Source organism: Pipistrellus hanaki (genome assembly GCF_964339955.1).
Source record: "Pipistrellus hanaki genome assembly, chromosome: 15".
Classification (NCBI taxonomy): domain Eukaryota; kingdom Metazoa; phylum Chordata; class Mammalia; order Chiroptera; family Vespertilionidae; genus Pipistrellus; species Pipistrellus hanaki.
This window is the reverse complement of record NC_140517.1, coordinates 5,531,746-5,549,981: the sequence shown is the minus strand read 5'-3', so window position 1 is coordinate 5,549,981 and position 18,236 is coordinate 5,531,746. Positions and strand designations below refer to the sequence as shown.

The 18,236-nt window shown below is 61.4% G+C and overlaps 1 protein-coding gene across 5 annotated transcripts in view; it reads right to left on the bottom strand.

Moving 5' to 3' along the window:
- Positions 1 to 1,109: 1,109 nt before the first annotated feature.
- Positions 1,110 to 18,236, bottom strand: part of ADGRG1 (adhesion G protein-coupled receptor G1) — a 39,680-nt gene continuing 22,553 nt past the window's right edge. For all 5 annotated transcript variants that reach the window (XM_084861235.1, XM_084861234.1, XM_084861232.1 and 2 more), the window contains exons 2-14: positions 12,485 to 12,582; positions 10,828 to 11,247; positions 9,366 to 9,504; positions 8,642 to 8,789; positions 7,774 to 7,905; positions 7,055 to 7,171; positions 6,777 to 6,822; positions 6,432 to 6,535; positions 4,871 to 4,989; positions 3,884 to 4,152; positions 3,533 to 3,641; positions 2,765 to 3,033; positions 1,110 to 2,535 (exon numbers count right to left, since the gene is read on the bottom strand). In XM_084861235.1, the coding sequence (XP_084717361.1) occupies positions 2,405 to 2,535; positions 2,765 to 3,033; positions 3,533 to 3,641; positions 3,884 to 4,152; positions 4,871 to 4,989; positions 6,432 to 6,535; positions 6,777 to 6,822; positions 7,055 to 7,171; positions 7,774 to 7,905; positions 8,642 to 8,789; positions 9,366 to 9,504; positions 10,828 to 11,247; positions 12,485 to 12,548 (2,067 nt within the window). In that variant the 5' untranslated portion in view covers positions 12,549 to 12,582 and the 3' untranslated portion in view covers positions 1,110 to 2,404. The remainder of the gene's footprint in view (positions 2,536 to 2,764; positions 3,034 to 3,532; positions 3,642 to 3,883; positions 4,153 to 4,870; positions 4,990 to 6,431; positions 6,536 to 6,776; positions 6,823 to 7,054; positions 7,172 to 7,773; positions 7,906 to 8,641; positions 8,790 to 9,365; positions 9,505 to 10,827; positions 11,248 to 12,484; positions 12,583 to 18,236) is intronic.

Genomic DNA, 18,236 nt, shown 5'->3' with positions numbered 1-18,236 from the left:
CAATCAAACACGTCTGCTCCCCTCACTCAGGCGGACAGAGTGCACTCGATCTGCCTCACCTGGGCCACGGGGTGGAGCGGGGAGATTGGACTGGGCAAGGCTGGAGGCGGTGGTGACGGGAGAACCGGTCAGTCATTTCGTTCTCGCAGCCCATGTACCTCCCGCTGGCCCAGAAACCGGGGACACGTGTCACGTGACCCGCCGAGAGCTGAATCAGCCCTCAGGTGTGACTTCCTCGGCCAGAGAATTCTTTTGGATTGGCCACGATTTTATTTTATTTTTTTAAATGTGTTTTATTGACTTTTCACAGAGAGGAAAAGAGAGGGATAGAGAGCTAGAAACATCAATGAGAGAGAATCATCGACCAGCTGCCTCTTGCACACCCCCTACTGGGGATGTGTCCGCAACCAAGGTACATGCCCTTGACCGGAATCGAACCTGGGACCTTTCAGTCCGCAGGCCGATGCTCTATCCACTGAGCCAAACTTGTTTCGGCTGGATTGGCCACGATTTTAAAAGTCAAGGGATCTGACACCGCCACAATCTGGGTTTCTCGTTTCTCATCAAAGGCAGGTGGTCTGGCTGCACCCGTGGTCAGCAAACCACGGCTCGCGAGCCACATGTGGCTCTTTGGCCCCCCCCTTGAGTGTGGCTCTTCCACAAAATGCCACGGCCTGGGCGAGTCTATGTTGAAGAAGTGGTGTTAGAAGAAGTGTAGGTTTAAGAAATGTGGCTCTCCAAAGACATTTCAGTCATGGTACTGTTGGTATTTGGCTCTGTGGACTAATGAGTTTGCCGAACACTGGGCTGCACAGGCTCTCATCCCTGCGGGGCAGTGACCGGCTGCAGGTGAGCAGCGGCTGCTCCTCGGTGTGGGTTTGTCCATCCAGTTCGCCACAGACCCCACCGCTCCCCATCGCCTCCCCAGCACTGACTCCAAGTTGCCATTCATCCTCCCCCTTGTCCGGTAGGCGTTTTGCTTTGTCCCCCCTTCCCCACCCCCCACCACCTAGTCCTCGTCTCTCATTCACGTTCCCCCATCAGTGACTTTTAACAGACGCCGAGAAGAAAACTCGGGGGGCCGCGCTCCCACGTGTTCACGTCGGCGCGTTAGACGATGACAAGAGCTGATTTTTTTATTTTCTTCTTCACGCGCTTCTACAACTTCCCACGTTCTCTACAATGAACATCACTTCCTTTTCAACACCGAAGACAAACGAATTAGTCGCTAGAAAAAAAAAAAACCCTCCCCCTCTGGAAGGCTGAGATGCAGATCCGGGGCTGCCTCCTGCAGGAAGTCTTCCTGGATTCCCCCATCAGGCGGCTGGCTCCCCCAGCCTCCCAACCCCATGCTTGTAGCTCCAGGAGCTCTGGTCTCGTGCGCGCCTCACACACGAGGCTAGGAGCTCACGGCGGGGGGGGGGGGGGGGGGGGGCGGGGGGGGGGGGAGAGACCAGGTCTAACCCTCTGTGTCCAGCCGAGTGAACTGCAATGGGCTCTAGGCCGGTGTCACCAACTGAGATATGCCTTCGTCTGAAGAGTGCTGCGGTGGAAGCAGACTTTCTCCACCTCGTGCCACGGTTCTTGCCACCAGCGGGCCTTGGGAGGGGAGGCTGAGGCCCCCCGAGAGGTATGGGCTTGGCAGTGAACGAGGGTGATGCAGCTTACAGAGAGGCCCAGGTGGACAAACGGATGCAGCCCAGAACACCTACACTAAGCCTGAGTCAGCGGCCCGCCAAGGCCCGGGCAGTAGGTAAAGGGTTACAGCAGGCGCAGGGCAGCTCTGGGGAACCAGGACCCAACATACACCATTAGAACTGGGGACCGGGGCTGTGAGTGGAGGACAGGGGCGGGGGACGGGGGGCGGGGAAGCTGACAGAGCACAGAGCCCTGAGCTCAGCGGCCGGGCAGCTGCTGCTGGTAGGGGTGGGGGGGAGGAGTCTCCTCCTCCTCCCCCCGAGGTCTGAAGCTTGGCCCCCATCCCTTTCCCCCGGGGGCCACCCTTGGGTTACAATGACTGGGGCTGCAAAGCACCCGCCTGACAGGCACCAGAAACAGGAAAGCCACAGCCCACGTCCATCCTGGGCAGAGGCACGGCGCCAGAGGCTCTGCCAGGCCTCCGAGGTCCACGACCTGACTCTGGGGCCTGCGGTTCAGCCCGGCCTTCAGCCCCAGGCGAGGGCGGCCAGGAGGATGGTCCTGCTCCTGAGCTCCATTAGAGAGAGCCCGGTGGTCCGAGGGCCTATTCAGAAGGCCCAGCCCAGGAGTCCGGCCGCCATGCGACAGCTCCAGCCCCTCTGAGGTCCCGGGGCGGGCGGGCGGCCAGGCCCGGCGGCGGCAGGGGTGCAAGCAGTGGTACGAGGCCAAATCGCTGCCTCCTCACACCGGCTGGCGGGCCGGCGGCCTAGATGCAGCTGGACGAGGTGCTGCCGGAGGTGATGGGGAGCCTGGTGCTGTCCGAGCCGCTCTTCAGGGGCGAGGGCCCGCCCTGGGCCTGCAGCCGCATGGACCAGTACCACAGGAAGATGAGGAAGCCTGCGGGCGGGCGGGTGGGCGGAGAGGGGCAGGGGCTCAGCCGGCTGGCGGCAGCATCCCCCTCCCCACCCCCCTCCTGCCTTCTCCCTCCCAGAGTTACCTCGACTCAGATCCGCCCCCTGCCCTCCTCCTCCTCCTCCTCCTCCTCCTCCTCCTCCTCCGCCTCCGCCTCCCGCAACAGCACCGATGTGACCCCCGGGGTCACCGACGCCACGCAGGCCACGCCTACCTTGGAAGGAGGTCATGATGCTGAAGAAGTAGAGGACCACCAGCTGGAAGGTGCCGGAAGCGAAGGAGAAGAAGACCAAGGCCCAGGGCAGGCCGAGGATCAGGCTGAGGCCCAGCAGCATCAGCACGTGGGGCCACTTCTCGGTGCGCGGGTGCAGCCGCAGGATCTGCACCACCATGGTGGCCAGCATGGCCGCGTTGAACAGGAACACCAGGCTGAAGAGGCCCAGGTTGGTGATGTGGCTGACCAGCGAGTCCCGGATCCAGCACCTGTGGGCCAGGCCGGGGGCTCAGCGGGTGGGGGGCTGGGAGGGGGGGTGTGGGGGCCAGTGGGGTGCAGGGGAACTGCTCTAAACACCAGGGGCTCATGGGGTGGAAAGTCACTCTCTCCTCAAGTCTCCTTTACTCCTTCTCAGAGCCAAAGGAAAGGCTGCATTGGGTGCTAATGTGTATGGGGTTTGTTTGTTTTTTTGCCTCTAACTCTCACTAGTCTCCCTTTTCGACAAAGAGCCGGCCTCGGATCTACAGCCATCAGCCAGCATTTGGTACCAGGGTTTCCTTGTCCCGTGTTTGTTTGTATGATTACTTGATGACAGTGATGCTGGTTTCCGACTTGTAGTTGATAATTAAAAATATATATATATATATATTCAAATCAACAGTTAGATAATTTAAAGGAAAATGTTGAAGCAAGTAATAATATAGATGACACAAAGGTGAAGCACTCCCGAGGCCCAAATTTTTGCCCCCACCACGCAAAGCCACTCACATGGAAGGATAGATGACACTCTCGGGGGTCCTTTGCACAGACAGGATGATGGAGCCGTAGTTGTTAATGTCCACCAGCGCCACCAAGGTCACCAGGAAGACGGGGAAGCCTGTGGACAGCGAAGGGGGAAGCTCCATCTCCCACCCTAGGAGGCTCGCCCCACCCCACCCCAACCCTCCCCCGCCTTCTGGTGGGGCCCAGGGAAAGAACGGCCTAAGGATGGGGGAGGAGGAAGGAAGGAAGGAGTGAGGAAGCCGTCTGAGAGCTGGGTGGAGAAGCACAGACGGGTGCCTGGTTTGGCCAGAAGCCAGGGCAGGTCCGGGGGGCCCCCAGGACCCTGCACCCACGTACCCCAGCCCACGACGCTCAGCTTGAGCAGGTAGCCGGGGACGTAGGTGCCGAAGACCTCCACCACCAGCCGGTAGAGGTTGTAGCCCTCCAGGCCCATCCAGGAGAGGCAGGCGAGCAGGGAGAAGTGCAGGAAGATGGCGCTGGCGCGGCAGCCGGCCTCGGAGCCGGTCAGCGCCACCGGCTCGCTGAGCAGGAAGCTCACGTCCAGCAGGAAGACAGCCATCAGCAGGTTCATGTGCACCTTGACGGTGTAATCCCGAGACTTCCTCCTGCGTGGGGTGGGGCAGGGGGAATGGTTATCCTGTGGCCAGCATAGAAAGGGGCGGGGGAGGGGGGGTACCTGCTCCTCCTCCTCCTCCAGGCAGCCTTCCCAGACTACACACACCAACACCACACACACACACACACACACACACACACACACACACACAACTCCTGACTGCAGCCAAGCCATCTCCCACTCGTCCCTGTGCACCTACTATATGCATTTATTTTTTTTTAAATATATTTTATTGATTTTTTTACAGAGAGGAAGAGAGAGGGATAGAGAGTTAGAAACATTGATGAGAGAGAATCATCGACCAGCTGCCTCTTGCACACCCCCTACTGGGGATGTGCCCACAACCAAGGTATGTGCCCTTGACTGGAATCGAACCCGGCACCCTTCAAGTCCGCAGGCCGACGCTCTATCCACTGAGCCAAAACTGGTTTCGGCTGCTATGCGCATTTAACAGAAGCCTTAACCAGACAGCAAAATAGACAAATCAGCCACTACAACCCACCAGATGCTCCCAAACTCAGGGGTAAATGCCGTTATCCACACCCCACAGATCTAAGGAGGGACTGCGGCGCCCAGGGGCCAGCAGCCGGCACCTCTCACGGCTCCCATGGCCACACCCATCTCCTGAGCAGGTCTCCAGGGTGGGGGGTCCCGGCCTGAGGGCCTGGGACTGGCCTCCCTCCCCTCCACCACCCTCCCGGTCCTACCTGGAGAAGAGGTAGGCGGCGATGGTGAAGACGCAGGCCAGGGCGGAGATGACGCAGCCCACGTAGGACAGGAGGGTCAGGTAGTGCTTGTGCACGGCGTCCACCTCCACGGAGGCCACCTGGTCCACGAGACAAGTCAGCGCTGGCCTCGGGGTGCCCCTCCATGGGCCCGTGGTCCGTGGACCCCCTCCCCAGGCTGAGCAGACTGTGGTCCCGTGAGTGCATTTTCTGGAGGGGCCTCTAGCTTGGGCCTAATCCCTGAGGTCAGGCCTAAACAGGCGATCGGACATCCCTCTCTGGCTCCTAACTGCTCACCTGCCTGCCTGCCTGCTGATGGCCCCTAACTGCCCCTCCTGCCGGCCGTGTCGGTCCTATAGCTTAGTTCCCCAAGGGGTCTCTGACCCAAAAGGCCGGAGCCCTCACCAGGCACCCTCTTCTGTCCAGGCACTGATTCGTTTTCTACCACATTCAACGCAGGATTAAGGCGTCTGGGATAGAGAAAGCACCCCTACCCCCACCGCTACCCCCACCCTCGGGAAGAGCTGGAGGCCACTCCGGTCTGTCAGACTCTGGGTTCTAAGATTCCGAGAACGTGGACCTCGGACACAAAGCTTCCGAGATTTTTGGGGAGATCCACACTGGACCTCGGTACCCCCTCGAGGGCTCCTCAGAAACACGCTCCTAGCCCCACCCCAGCCCTGAGGAATCAGCATCCTAGGTCAGGGCCGGGAATCTGCATTTTTGTCATTTGCCAAAATGTGGTGATAAACGGCAGGGGTTTAAGTGACCAGCTCCTCCTTTCCTTAGGAGCTGTGTGACCTTGGGTAAATTGCTTAACCTCTCTGAGCCTCCCTTTCATCCTGTATAATAAAGAGGTCATATGCAAATGGACCCTCACAAGATGGCTGCCTACGACCAGGCCAGCTGGGGGGTTAGTGAGGGACAAACAAATGACTGAACAGCAGGCTACTTGGGGGGACGAGGCCAGCAGGGGGAGCAGTTGGGGGTGACTAGGCTGGCAGGGGAGGGCAGCTGGGGGCGTCCGGGCCGGTAAAGGGGGGTCAGTAAGAGGTGACCAGGCTGGTGGAGGAGGCAGTTGGAGTCGACCAGGCGAGTGTGGGGGGGTTTAGTTGGAGGCAATTAGGCTGGTGGGGGGGGGGGCAGTGAGGGGCGACTAGGCCAACAGGGGGTCAGTTGGGGATGACCAGGTTGGCAGGGAGGGCAGTAAGGAGTAACCAGGCTGGCAGGAGGGGCAGTTAGAGGCCATCAGGCAGGCAGGCAAGCAGGTGAGCAATTAGGAGCCAGCGGTCCTGGATTGTGAGAGGGATGTCCGATTGCCCGTGTAGGCCTGACCCCAGGGATTGGGCCTAAACCGGCAGTCAGACAACCCCCAAGGGGTCCCAGATGGGAGAACATGCAGGCTGGGCTGAGGGGAACACCCCCTCCCACCCCCGGCCCTTCGTCATCTGTCAGATGGGACCACAGGAGGCGCCCCGGGGGCTGCTGTGCGGAACGGGTGACGGACGACCTGAGGCGGGGTGGGCACATAGCAAGCACTCACCATCAGGACCGCGAAGTAGGTCAGGTGGTCGCAGAAGCAGGACGTCTGCATCTCCCTGCTCTCGGTCCTGCACCCGGCGCTGCTCCAGCTCCCTGCGCCCGTCACTGAGGAGGGAGGGGACCGCACGGGGCTCTGATCAGGCCCCGGCTCCCAGGGCCCCACGGAGCCCCCAGGTGGATGACTGTGCCATTCTCCCGAGCCTTTGCTCCACCCGGCAGATCCCTCATCTGCCGTCCCTCCCTCTTCCAAGCCCACCTTGTCCAGGAAGCCCTCCCCTGATGAACCCCGCGTCCCCCCCGCCCCCACCCTCCAGACACCCGCCCGGGCACACCCCTCCACACTCACATGCTGAGCCTTCCACCCAGAAGACACACTGCAGAGTCACGTTCTTCTGTGGGGACCAGAAGGGAGAGGGCCCCCATTACAGTCCACCCTTCGTGGGCCAGACAGGAAGTCAGGGTTGGGCCACACACACACTCTCACACACACCCCAGTGGGACCTGATTGGCTGACTGGCCAGTCAATCATTTCGTCAAAAACCAGTGATTCAGAGAGAGGGGGGAAAAGAGGAAGACACGGCCCACGGGGACCCTCGTCTCCTCGGCCAGTTCGCTCACACGTACCGGCTGCGGCTGGTGCTGGAAGGTGAGCACCACGGGCTCCGAGAGGTTGGCGACCTTGGTGTTGGGCACCACGATGCCCAAGACCTTCTCCCCCAGGACTTGGCTGGAATTCTGGTCCTGGATTTGGGGGGAGGGGGTGGAAGAAGGGAGGGGTTCGTGGCTGAGAAGGAGGGCCCAGGAGTCTCCCCCCAGGCTCTCTAGGCATGCTGGGCCTCCCATGGGGAACCGTGGTTGCACGGGTAGTCATTCACACCGTAGTGAGAACAACGCCGCTCCGACCTTCCCCGGGGAGGTGTGCATGGTACAGGCTCATTTCTTTTCTTTTTTCTCTTTTTTTTAAAAATATAATTTATTGATTTTTTTTACAGAGAGGAAGAGAGAGGGATAGAGAGTTAGAAACATCGGTGAGAGAGAATCATCGACCAGCTGCCTCCTGCACACCTCCCACTGGGGATGTGCCCGCAACCAAGGTATATGCTCTTGACCGGAATCGAACCCGGGACCTTTTGGTCCGCAGGCCGACGCTCTATCCACTGAGCCACACCGGTTTCGGCTACAGGCCCGTTTCTGACTTTGCAAGGAAGGGCTCTGACTCCTGGAGGAGGGGCTGGGCTCCACGCCTTCCTTCCTTCCGTCCGTCCTTCCGCCTGACAGACACAGCTTTTCCCAGGGGACCCCCTTCCCCTCGTCCCCCTCTCCCCGCCCCCCGCCCCCCGTACCTGGAACAGGGCTTGGCTGCTGAAGTCCACCAGGAGGAGTCTCTGGGCAGCCTCCCCGCTCCGGCCTTTGGCCTTCTGGAAGAGCGCGCGGGGCAGCAGCACCGAGTACTCCCGCACCTCCCCCGGACCCTCCTGCAGACCAGAGAGTCCTGGGGTCAGCCAGAGACGGACCCCCCGCCCCCTCCCTCCTACCCCCCTACTCCCGCACCTCCCCCGGACCCTCCTGCAGACCAGAGAGTCCTGGGGTCAGCCAGAGACGGACCCCCCGCCCCCTCCCTCCTACCCCCCTACTCCCGCACCTCCCCCGGACCCTCCTGCAGACCGGAGAGTCCTGGGGTCAGCCAGAGACGGACCCCACGCCCCCTCCCCGCCTCCCACACACACACTTTCCCGGCTGCTGCCTGACTCCCAGCAGCCCTTCTCCCGCCTCCTTCGCTGGGCGCCAGCCTTAGCCGGTGAGCCTAATGGTCAGAGCCCAGGCCCCCAGGAGCACCCCGGCCTGGGACCATTCCCCGGTCCCCTGTCCTCGGGCTTCAGGCCCCAGTCCTGCCTTTAGCACCCTCCCGTGGGGGATGGGGGTGGCTCCCAGCTCCCCAGGCCCACGTGAGAAACCGTCTCACACACAGGCGTCCTGGGGGTGGTCTCTGTCTGCACAGATGTGCCCCCAGTGCAGGGACCAGGGCCCCCCACCTCTGTCCCCATCATGGTCCAGGAAGGGCCCAAGCCCCTGACGGAGGGGATTCCTTGGGTCTGGCTCCTTCCTCCCTCGTCAGCACACATCTGGCTCTGGGGGCCGGGGAGGGGCGTGCTCACGGCCCCCCACATCTGCCTCCTGCCCCCCCCCCCCCGGCCAATCCCCAGCGCTGACCTCCTGCCCCGAGTGGAGGTGCAGGTCCCGCAGGCCGGCCGTGGGCTGGAGCTTCCACACGGTGGCGTTGACCCGCTCCTCCTCAAAGGACACCGTGTCCCCTGGGAACCGCAGGGAGGTCAGCTTCGACTCCAGGCTCTGCAGCTGCCTGGCGGGGCGAGAGAGGCGGTGACTCCGGGGGCCGGGGGCCGGGCTGGCCAGCAGGGAGCGGCCACAGGGAGACACACCGGAAAGAGGCAGGCGGAGAGAGGGGAAGGAAGGGGGTCAGGGGAGAGGAGAGAGGGGCAGGAGAGAAACACAGAGAGAATGGCCTGTGGGAGAAGCAGAGGAAGCAGGAACATCCGGGCAAACAGGAAAGGGGGGTGAGGGTGGGGGGCCTGCTCTGGGCCCCGTTCTGCCTGGACAGACCTACGCTGAGGCCGTGGAGCAGCCCTGCCATCCCCGGGCCTCAGTCTGCTGAGCTGTAAAATGGGCCCAATCCTTTGTCCTTTTACAAAGGGGGAGAGGGCTTGAGCATCGTGTCCTGGACGGCAGGAGTGGTATGTGCCCCACACTCGGGCAGGTGTGGGGCGTGGCCTGCAGGCTGAATCCCAGCACCTCCACGAGGAGATGGAAAGAGAAGAAAGTTCCAGCCCCAGGCGCGGTCTCCACCCCAGCCTCCCACTCCAGTCCCCCCCGCCGGCCCAGGGCCCTCCCCTCCCCCCATGCTGAGAGCCACACTCACTGGCTGGAGCGGGTGGGCGTGGCCGAGGGCCTCCTTGCGGCTTTCCCGGGAGCCTTCAGAAGCTGGCTGAGCTGCTGGAGGTCCCGTTTCAGCTCGCACATGTCCACCGAGGCATTGTGGGAGGCCTTCTGGGGAGGATCTGGGGGGACAGACCGACCTAAGGCTTTTGGCTGAGGCCCCTGCCACGCTCATGATCCTCTCAATCCTCCCACTACTCCCACAGATTCGTTCCGATTTTATGGAGGGAAACACTGAGGCTCCACCATTCACTCAGAGAGGCGGCCGGCCAGCCAGGAACCTCCAGCCCCCCCCCAACGCCCCCCTCCCCCACTGAGGGACATGGGGCACCCCCACCCAGGGGCCCTACTGACTACACACAGGAGCTGGGAGGGCCCATGTCAGGGTCCCTTCAAGAGGGCCTGGGGGGGTGGGGGGGGTCATGTGGTGGCTCTAGGGACTCCACACCCCCAGCCTCCCCGACGCCCGGTCCCAGGCCCTGCACCGGGGCTCCCTGCACCTCAGGGGTGCAGACTTGGGTGGTCAAACGGGGACGGGCACATGTTGAAGGGTAGGGGGCTACCCTGTGCCATCAAGGAAGTCAGGCCCTGGGAGCCACATCGAATTTATATGGAGAAAAGCCCAATGCTTAGGTGACTTGAAACCTTTGGCTCATTTAAAAAACGAAGACAAAAAACAACCCCCTCTACTGGCCACACGAGGCCAGGCCAGACCTGCCCTTCAGGCTGCTATTTGCCCCAAACCCTCCCTGACAGGGGCAGAATCCCAGCCTGGGGGTGAGGCACCCCATCCACTACCCCGCCGGGTCTGCCGCACTGGACAGCGCTGGGCCAGAAGCCAGCCTGCCCGCCCAGCATTCTCATGGGCCTGCAGCTGCTGACATCTTCCAAGTGCTGAGCCCCCCACCCCTACCCCTGAGAGGAGCCCCCACCCCCAGCCAGATCTGCCTGGAAGAAAGAGAACCAGGGAAATCCTAGACCTGCCCCCCCACCCCATAAAGCCTCCAGCTCCTTCTGAGCACCCTCTCCTCCCTACACTCTGGCTCCCTCACTGACTGGCTGTGCAACTCTGTGCCTCTCTGTGCCTCAGTTTCCCCCTCTGTGAAATGGGGACGAACATCCTCTGGCTCCTGACAGCCAGTCCCTTCTTCCCACTCGCTCTGCTCCCATCCTGTTCAGACTCCATCTCCCTTCAGCTGGACCTTTCCCGCAGTCTCCGGGTGGGACCTGGCCCCCTCCACCCTCACCCCTCCCTTCCCCCAAATCTCCTTGGGTCACACACCCCTCCCCCATCCTCAGACACCTTCAGTGGCTCCCCACTGCCTGTGAGCAAAGCCCAAGCTCCAGGAGCGGACCCCAGAGCCTGTCCATTTCCCAGCCTGCTTTGCGTCCTTCTGCCTTCCCTGCCTCAGGGCCTTTGCACACGCCGTCGCCGCCTGGCTTACTGTGGAAGGAGAAGGTGAAGCCGGCGGCGCTGGGCAGGCTGGTGTTCCGGGGGCTCCACCAGGAGCTGACGGAGGTGGCGAGCATGTGGGGGCCCGGGGCCAGGCTCTGCTCCTGGCTCTGGAAGCACAGGAGGTCGGAGGCCCGGTCGCTCAGCAGGAAGTCGTGCTTGCCGTAGAGCAGGTGCAGCTCCCCGGCGTGGCGGTTCCAGGAGAGGCAGAAGTGGTAGAGGCCCCGGGGGTCCGGGAAGCGGTGGGTGGCGACGCCAGGGAAGGGGGCGCGCACGGTGAGGGCATGCTCCGAGTTCTGGATGGAGATGTGCAGCGGCGTCTGCTGCTGCTCGTAAATCAGTCTGCTCGTCTGCGTCTGGTTCCGCTGGCCGCAGAAGCGGAAGTCCTCCCGGGAGCCCGCAGCCTGGGAACCTGAGGAGGCAGGCGCTGCAGATGGGGCTCTGGGCCGGGGGGGGGGGGGGGCCCGGGGAGGGCAGGCCCGGGGCCCAGGACACAGCAGGAGCCCAGGATCGGGGACCCACACACATTCCACAGGTCAGTACCTCAAAGGGTCTAACAAAAAAAATGTGAGGGACCTTGCTCAAAAAATCATTGGTTCCAAAACATGAAGAGAAAAACCTCCAAGGTCGCCCTTTCTAAGGCACAGCATTTTTTTAAATAGCGATCGGGCATCTGATGAGACCCTGCTGCTAGAGACAGGTGTTTGGGGCATTGCACAAGGATGCTCTGGCTCCAGAGTGAGCGGGGCGGAAACCCAGTCCGTGGTCCCGGCCCCAAGCTGTGCATCGGGCGACGACATCTGCCAGAGAAAACGGGGTGCCTGTGCCCTCGCTGTTTTGGCTCAGTGGATAGAGCGTCAGCCTGCGGGCCAGAGGGTCCCAGGATCGATTCCAATCGAGAGCACATGCCCGGGGTTGAGGGCTCCATCCCCAGTGGGAGGCATGCAGGAGGCAGCCAATCAATGATTCTCTCTCCTCACTGATGTTTCTATCTCTCTCCCTCCCTCTCCCTTCCTCTCTGAAATCAATAAAAAAATATATATATATTTTAAAAAGTAATAGAGGAGGTGCCTTGCCCTGGCCGGTGTGGCTCAGTTGACTGGGGGTGGCCCCGTGCACCGAAAGGTGGCTGGTTCCATTCCCAGTCAGCTCACATGCCTGGGTTGCAGGCTCAGTCCCTGGTAGGGGGCATGCAGGAGGCGGCCGATCAATGTTACGCTCTCACATAGATGTTTCTCTCGTCTCCCTTCCTCTCTCTAAAAATCAATAAACTATTCCTTAAAAAAAAAAAAAAAAAAAAAAAGAGGGGGGCAGGAGGGCTGTCTCTTTTCTCAAAAGCACCATCCCCTTGCTAAGCTGTGTCTGCAGGCCTGTGTCTGCCCGAGGGCTTAGCAGTGTTTCCCAAACTTCTGACCTAGGTGTCCCCCTTCTATAATTTTCTAACACTGAGAACCCCTCGTACTCATGAGAACGTAGAATGAGGCGCAGCTAAGCACAGTGCAGTGCAAATCCCCACCAAACTCTTCCCGTATCCCTGGGGGTGCGCGTACCACACTTTGGGAAACACTGGAGCCTTAGGGGGTGCCCTGGCTGCTGTCCCCGGCACGGGGGCCTTTGATGCAAGTCCCAGCGGTCTCAGGAGAGCCTACCTTGAACCAGGAGGAGCAGACCCAGCAGCAGCGGCCCCGTCTGCACCTGCCCGTGGGCAGCCATCTTCCACCTTCGGAGTCACCTGGGAAGTCACTGTCTGAGAGACAGCAGGGGCGATGTGAGGTGGGGAGGCCGCGGACCCCCCCAAACCTGCCAGAAGCTGAGCATCAAGAGGCTGTGGCCGGCCCCGCTGGTGTGGCTCAGTGGTTGAGCATTGGCCTATGAACCAGGAGGTCAGGGTTCGATTTCCCAGTCAGGGCACAGGCCCGGGTTACAGGGCACGCAGGAGGCAGTGTAGGGCATGCGGGAGGCAGTCGATCAATGATTCTCTCTCATCATTGATGTTTCTCTCTCTCTCTCTCCCTTCCTCTCTGAAATCAATGAAAGAAATATTCATATAATTTTTTTTAAGAGGCTGTGGCTGACCAGAGCCTGCCCAAGTCCAAGTCCTGGCTGCACCTCTTGCTTGCCTCAGGACACTGTCTAAGTCACAGAAAATGGGGCGCTCTGGACCCAGCAGGGCCAGGCTAGCGTCATCTTAGCTGGGATCTGGTGGGGAAGGCTCCCCAGCGCCCCCTGGAACCAAAACCGTGCCCCCTCGGGGCCTGGAGGAGTCTCAGGAGGAAGGGGGCTCTCAGCGTCCTTCCCAGGAGCCTCCCCAACACCATCCCCAACACCCAGCTCAGAGGACACCTCCTCCAGGAAGCCTTCCCCAGATCCCTCTGCTGGCGGTCCTGGCCTCCTTTGGCTCCCACCACTGGCCAGGGCCCCCTTTGCTAGCCTCCCAGGAAGCGCAGGATGGTGCGCTCCCTCCTCAGCCCGCCAGGGGGCTCCCTCCTAACCCATCTCTGTGGACAGCCTAGAGCTGGGAGAAGAGGGAAGGATCAGCGCGCCCACGGCGCCCTCTACAGGGGCCAGAGGGGAAGGGCGCTTCCATCATGACCACCAGGGGGAGCCAGTTGCCAAGGCTCTGGGCCTCTGGAACTGCAGTGGGATGTCCCAATCAGGAGAGACACTCAACCTTATGGCTTAGGTGGGCGGTGGCCCAACTACCCTCACCTCCACCTCCACCTCCACCTCCACCCCGGGGTAGAGGGGGCCCTTCTGACCCCCCACGGCCTCTATTAGCTGGGCACCTACTCTCTGCCAGCCTCGGCTAGCCCACCCCACCCTCGTACCTAAGGAACCCTCTCCAACCCTGTGGCTGAGCCCGCGGGCCATACTGAGGTCCGGGGGGTCCATACCGAGGTCCGGGGGGCATTAAGTGACTTGCCCAGAAGCCAGGAGTTCTTCCTGCCTGGTCAGAACGGCAGCGCCTGGCAGGGAACCTGTGCGCCTGGCACGCACAGAGAGATGGCAGGTGGCTTTGGTCTCTGCCTCTGCCATCTGGCCCTCTGACCACGCCGGGTGGTGCCAGACGCAGACAGGCACCCTCATCCTGTGGGGAACTGCAGATGGTGATGGTGACAGATGCAACCACCTGCCACAGGCCAGGCGAAGGGAAGCCTAGCAACCTAGGGGCACGCGAGGAGCGAGGGTTTGGTAGAAACCAAGGAGGGCTTCCAGGAGGAGGCAGCGTTTCCATGGCCAACTTGAGGGTAGTGTTAGAGGGAGCGGTGACGCAGGCAAGAGCTCGTTGTCTCCTGCTGGGGCCATGCCTTCCTCGAACTAACCTGCGCCCACATCCCCCCTGCCCCCCAAGTTGGAGCCAGTCCTCTATGTGTAATGGAACCCTCATTTCTCGGGCCTCATCGGTCTAACCATGGGTCCCTCGGGCTCACCCTCCTGCTCTGGTGGCATCCCCGGACCCTCCAAGAAGGATGTGAAAGTGTTTTAGGGAACGGCCGCTGTTTCCTGGGCTGTGATTTTTCGGGTTTCACTCTGTGGCCGACTGAGCATTTTGAGCCCCTTCGGAAACCGCCTTCTGCCACCCAGACCAGAGGAAGGAAACGCAGCATCCAGGACAGAAATATGCCCCTCCCGGACCCCCTCTTCCCCCCTCCTCTCTGCCAGCCGCTGCCGCTGTCTACCTCTGACTCCCTGTCCAAATGTCACCTGTCCCGGGCAGCGGCCTCTGCTTTATCCTGTGAACTCGTACCTCACACATCGCTTTGAGAATCTGGCCTAAACTCCCCATATGATGGCATTTGTTTTATTTTATGTTAAATGTATCTTTAGCCCTGACCGGTTTGGCTTAGTGGATAGAGCGTCGGCCCGCGGACTCAAGGGTCCCAGGTTCGATTCCAGTCAAGGGCATGTACCTTGGTTGCGGGCACATCCCCAGTAGGGGGTGTGCAGGAGGCAGCTGATGGATGTTTCTCTTTCATCAATGTTTCTAACTCTCTATCACTCTCCCTTCCTCTCTGTAAAAAATCAATAAAATATATTTTTTAAAGTGTAACTTCATTGTTGGAAGTATTACAGATGTCCCCTCCCCACTGATCCCCTCCACCCCGACCATGTTATGGTTTTATTTATTTTTTTAGAAATATGTTTTATTGATTTTTTTACAGAGAAGAAGGGAGAGAGATAGTTAGAAACATCGATCAGCTGCCTCCTGCACGCCCCCGACCGGGGATGCGCCCGCAACCAAGGTACGTGCCCTTGACCGGAATCAAACCTGGGACCTTTCAGCCACAGGCTGATGCTCTATCCCTGAGCCAAACCGGTTTTGGCTGTTATGGCTTTTAGACTTGAGGCCTAGGGAGGGCCAACGACTTCCTGACATCATACAGCCAGCGAGGACAGAGCTGACCAGCGGGGGGCGTTGTCTCTGTCACACTGGCCTTCCACGTGAGCTCCCACTGCCCGTGGGCTAGGTCCCGTGGACTAGGTCCCAGGACAGGACAGCCAGCCTCCGGGGTCACGGCGGGAATTAAATGAATCGATAGCCATAAGGATTTAGAGCAGGGCCATGTGTATGGTAGAAGCCATCCGGGTCAGCGAAATATCCCTGTATATGCCCAGCCGGCGTGGCTCAGGGGCTGAGCATTGACCTAGGAACCAGGAGGTCCTGGTTCGATTCTTGGTCGAGGCACACGCCCAGGTTGCGGGCTCGATCCCCAGTATGGGGGCGTGTAGGAGGCAGCCAACCGATGATTCGCTCTCCTCATTGATGTTTCTCTCTCCCTCTCCCTCCCCCTTCCTCTCTGACATCTATAAAGACGTATTAGATAAATATATGTCTCCTGGCTGTCACAGGCCCTTCCTGTGTCCCCCCCTTTCCCCAGGTTCCCCCCCCCCCCCCCGGCCCCATGGCATGTCCCTTGGCCCAGGCAGGCCCTGCGCCGGGAAATTCTCAGAGCGTGAAGCTTCCTTTCCGGAGCGCAACGGGAAGACGGGAACCCCACCCAGAAAAGTCCCGTCCTCGCAGCCGGACCTGGGGCTGCCCGCAGAGCCCGGGGGGGACGGGAGTGCGGACTGGGGACAGGAGGAGACCCCACCCCAGATCGGCCACCCCACGCTGCCCACTGGACGGGTACAGTCAGCTCCCATGATGAAGGCCACACACCCCAGCACCTCCAGAATGCCCTGGTCCCCACCCCACGTACCCCCACCTGGCTCAGCGGGAATGAAGGGGGGGGGCTGTGCTCTGCAGGCTGAACCCCATACACGAACCTCCACATGGACCGCGTGGCCAGAACCCCTGGTCTCTGGACCTGGAGACCCACAGAGATGGACCGGCCTCGGCCATTAAAGACCCTTAGAGTCAACCAACCGCAGGTCCCCCGGCCGGCCCCTCGTCCCCCCTCACGCAGCCCCGGCCAGGCGGCAGGCAGGACCTCGATGAGGACAGCAGAGCACCCTCTCCAGCGGCCCACGAACCCTCCGTGCCACCCTGGAGGCTGGTCCTGCTGCCTGGCCATTTCGCAGAGGAGGAAACTGAGGCTAGGGCAGGGCTATCGGTTCCCTGGTCACCAGGGGGGGGGAGACAGGCGGGGCCCTGGGTTTCACTCTAGAGAACTCTTTGCAGATAAAGCTCCCCCGGACGCACATGCCCTTGGCTTGGAAGAGCCCCAAAGCCCAGGAGAGAAAGTGGGGGGCAGCATCGGCAGTGCAGAGAACCCCAGCCTGGGAGAGAGGGTTTGGGGGCCGAGCCCCTCGGAGAACCCCACCCCCCAGCTCTCCTCCCAGAGCAGCTGCCCCTGACCTCACAGATCAGTTAGGCCCAGCCTGGCGCAATGGGGGCTCCCTCACAGGGCCCCCCAGGATCGAGGCGGAGCAGCGGGTACCCAGGGCTTGTCTGAGCCGGGAGAAGGGGCTCTGGCTCAGGCCCAGCCCTGCCCGTCTCGCGTGGGGCGGGGGCCGTGGGCAGGAGACCCACAGCTCCCTTTCTCCCCCCCCCCATCCCCACGGGGTCTGAGTCACTTCCTCTGCCAACCGTGTCCAGCCACGAGTCACCGAGTCACCGCCAGCCCGAGCCCGGCTCCTGGAAAAGCCATTTCCGCAGAGGACGGAGGTGGAAGTGAGTGGACAGGACCCGGCGGCCCTGGGGTGAAGCCTTCGGCGGCAGGCCCCTCCCGGAGGATGCCGGTCCCCGCCCCTCTCCTGCTCCTGCCACCCCCGCCTCCGTGTCCCTCCGCCTCCCGTCCCTGCCGCTCATCATCCCAGAGTCACTCGGACACACCCTCTCCGGGAAGCTCTGCCCAACCTCCAGCTCCCGCCAGAGCGTATTCACCTCTGAGCTCTTAGGGGGAGCGAGAGGGGGGTGCCATGGCCCATACCCAACCCCCCAAACCTGCCTGCGGTGTGGGTCAGACCCCCCCAAGGGAGCTGACTAAATTGCATTTTCACACCCCCTTCCCCCCCTCCCCAGCCCAGCCAGGTTAGGACACAGCAGGCTGGGCTGGGCCTGGGAGCGGCTTTAACAAGTGTCCCTCCTATTGGTGAATTGACACCCGCAGGCTTGGGGGCCACTGGGGGGCGAGCCTGGGATAAAACGGGGAGCCCTGTCTCACAGAGAGCCTCAGAGGGGTGGGGCCCCGCCCGCATCCCTCAGCGGGGGCCTGTCCCTGCGGAACCTCCTCTCACCCCGGGGCCTCCCAGGACAGCGGGCAGGAGGGTGGGCGGGGAGGGCAGCCGGGGAGGGGGGTTTCGGCATGAGCCTGGGCTTGCCCCCCTGGGGGAGGACGGGGTCAGGGTGGGGTGGGGGTGGGGGAAAGGACCCGCCCTGCTCCCCTGCCCCAGCCTGGTCCTCAGCTGCTTCTAGAGGGGGTGAAGGGGCGGAGCGGGGAACAGTGTCAGCAGCTGGCCAGGCCCCTGAGCCCGGGCGGAGGCCTTAGGAGGGAGGGGTTGGCCAGAGAGGGACGGGGAGAGGGAGGGTGAGGGCGAGGATGGCACCTGGGGAGTGTAAAGGTGCCAGCGGGTGGGATGTGTGTGTGTGTGTGTATGGGTGTATTTGTGTGTGTCTGTGTGCGTATTTGTGTGAGTCTGTGAGTGTGTGTGTGAATGTGTGTGTGTGGTGTGTGTGTGTGTGGGAGTGTGTATGTGTGAGTCTATGTGTGTGAGTGTGTGTCTGTGTGCGTATTTGTGTGAGTCTGTGAGTGTGTGTGTGTATGTGTGTGTGTGGTGTGTGTGTGAATGTGTGTGTGTGGGAGTGTGTGTGTGTGGGAGTGTGTATGTGTGAGTCTATGTGTGTGAGTGTGTGTCTGTGTGTGAGTGTGTGTGTGTGAATGTGTGTGTGTGTGTGTGTCTGTGTGTGAGTGTGTGTATGTATGTGAGAGTGTGTGTGTGTCTCTGTGTGTGTGAGTC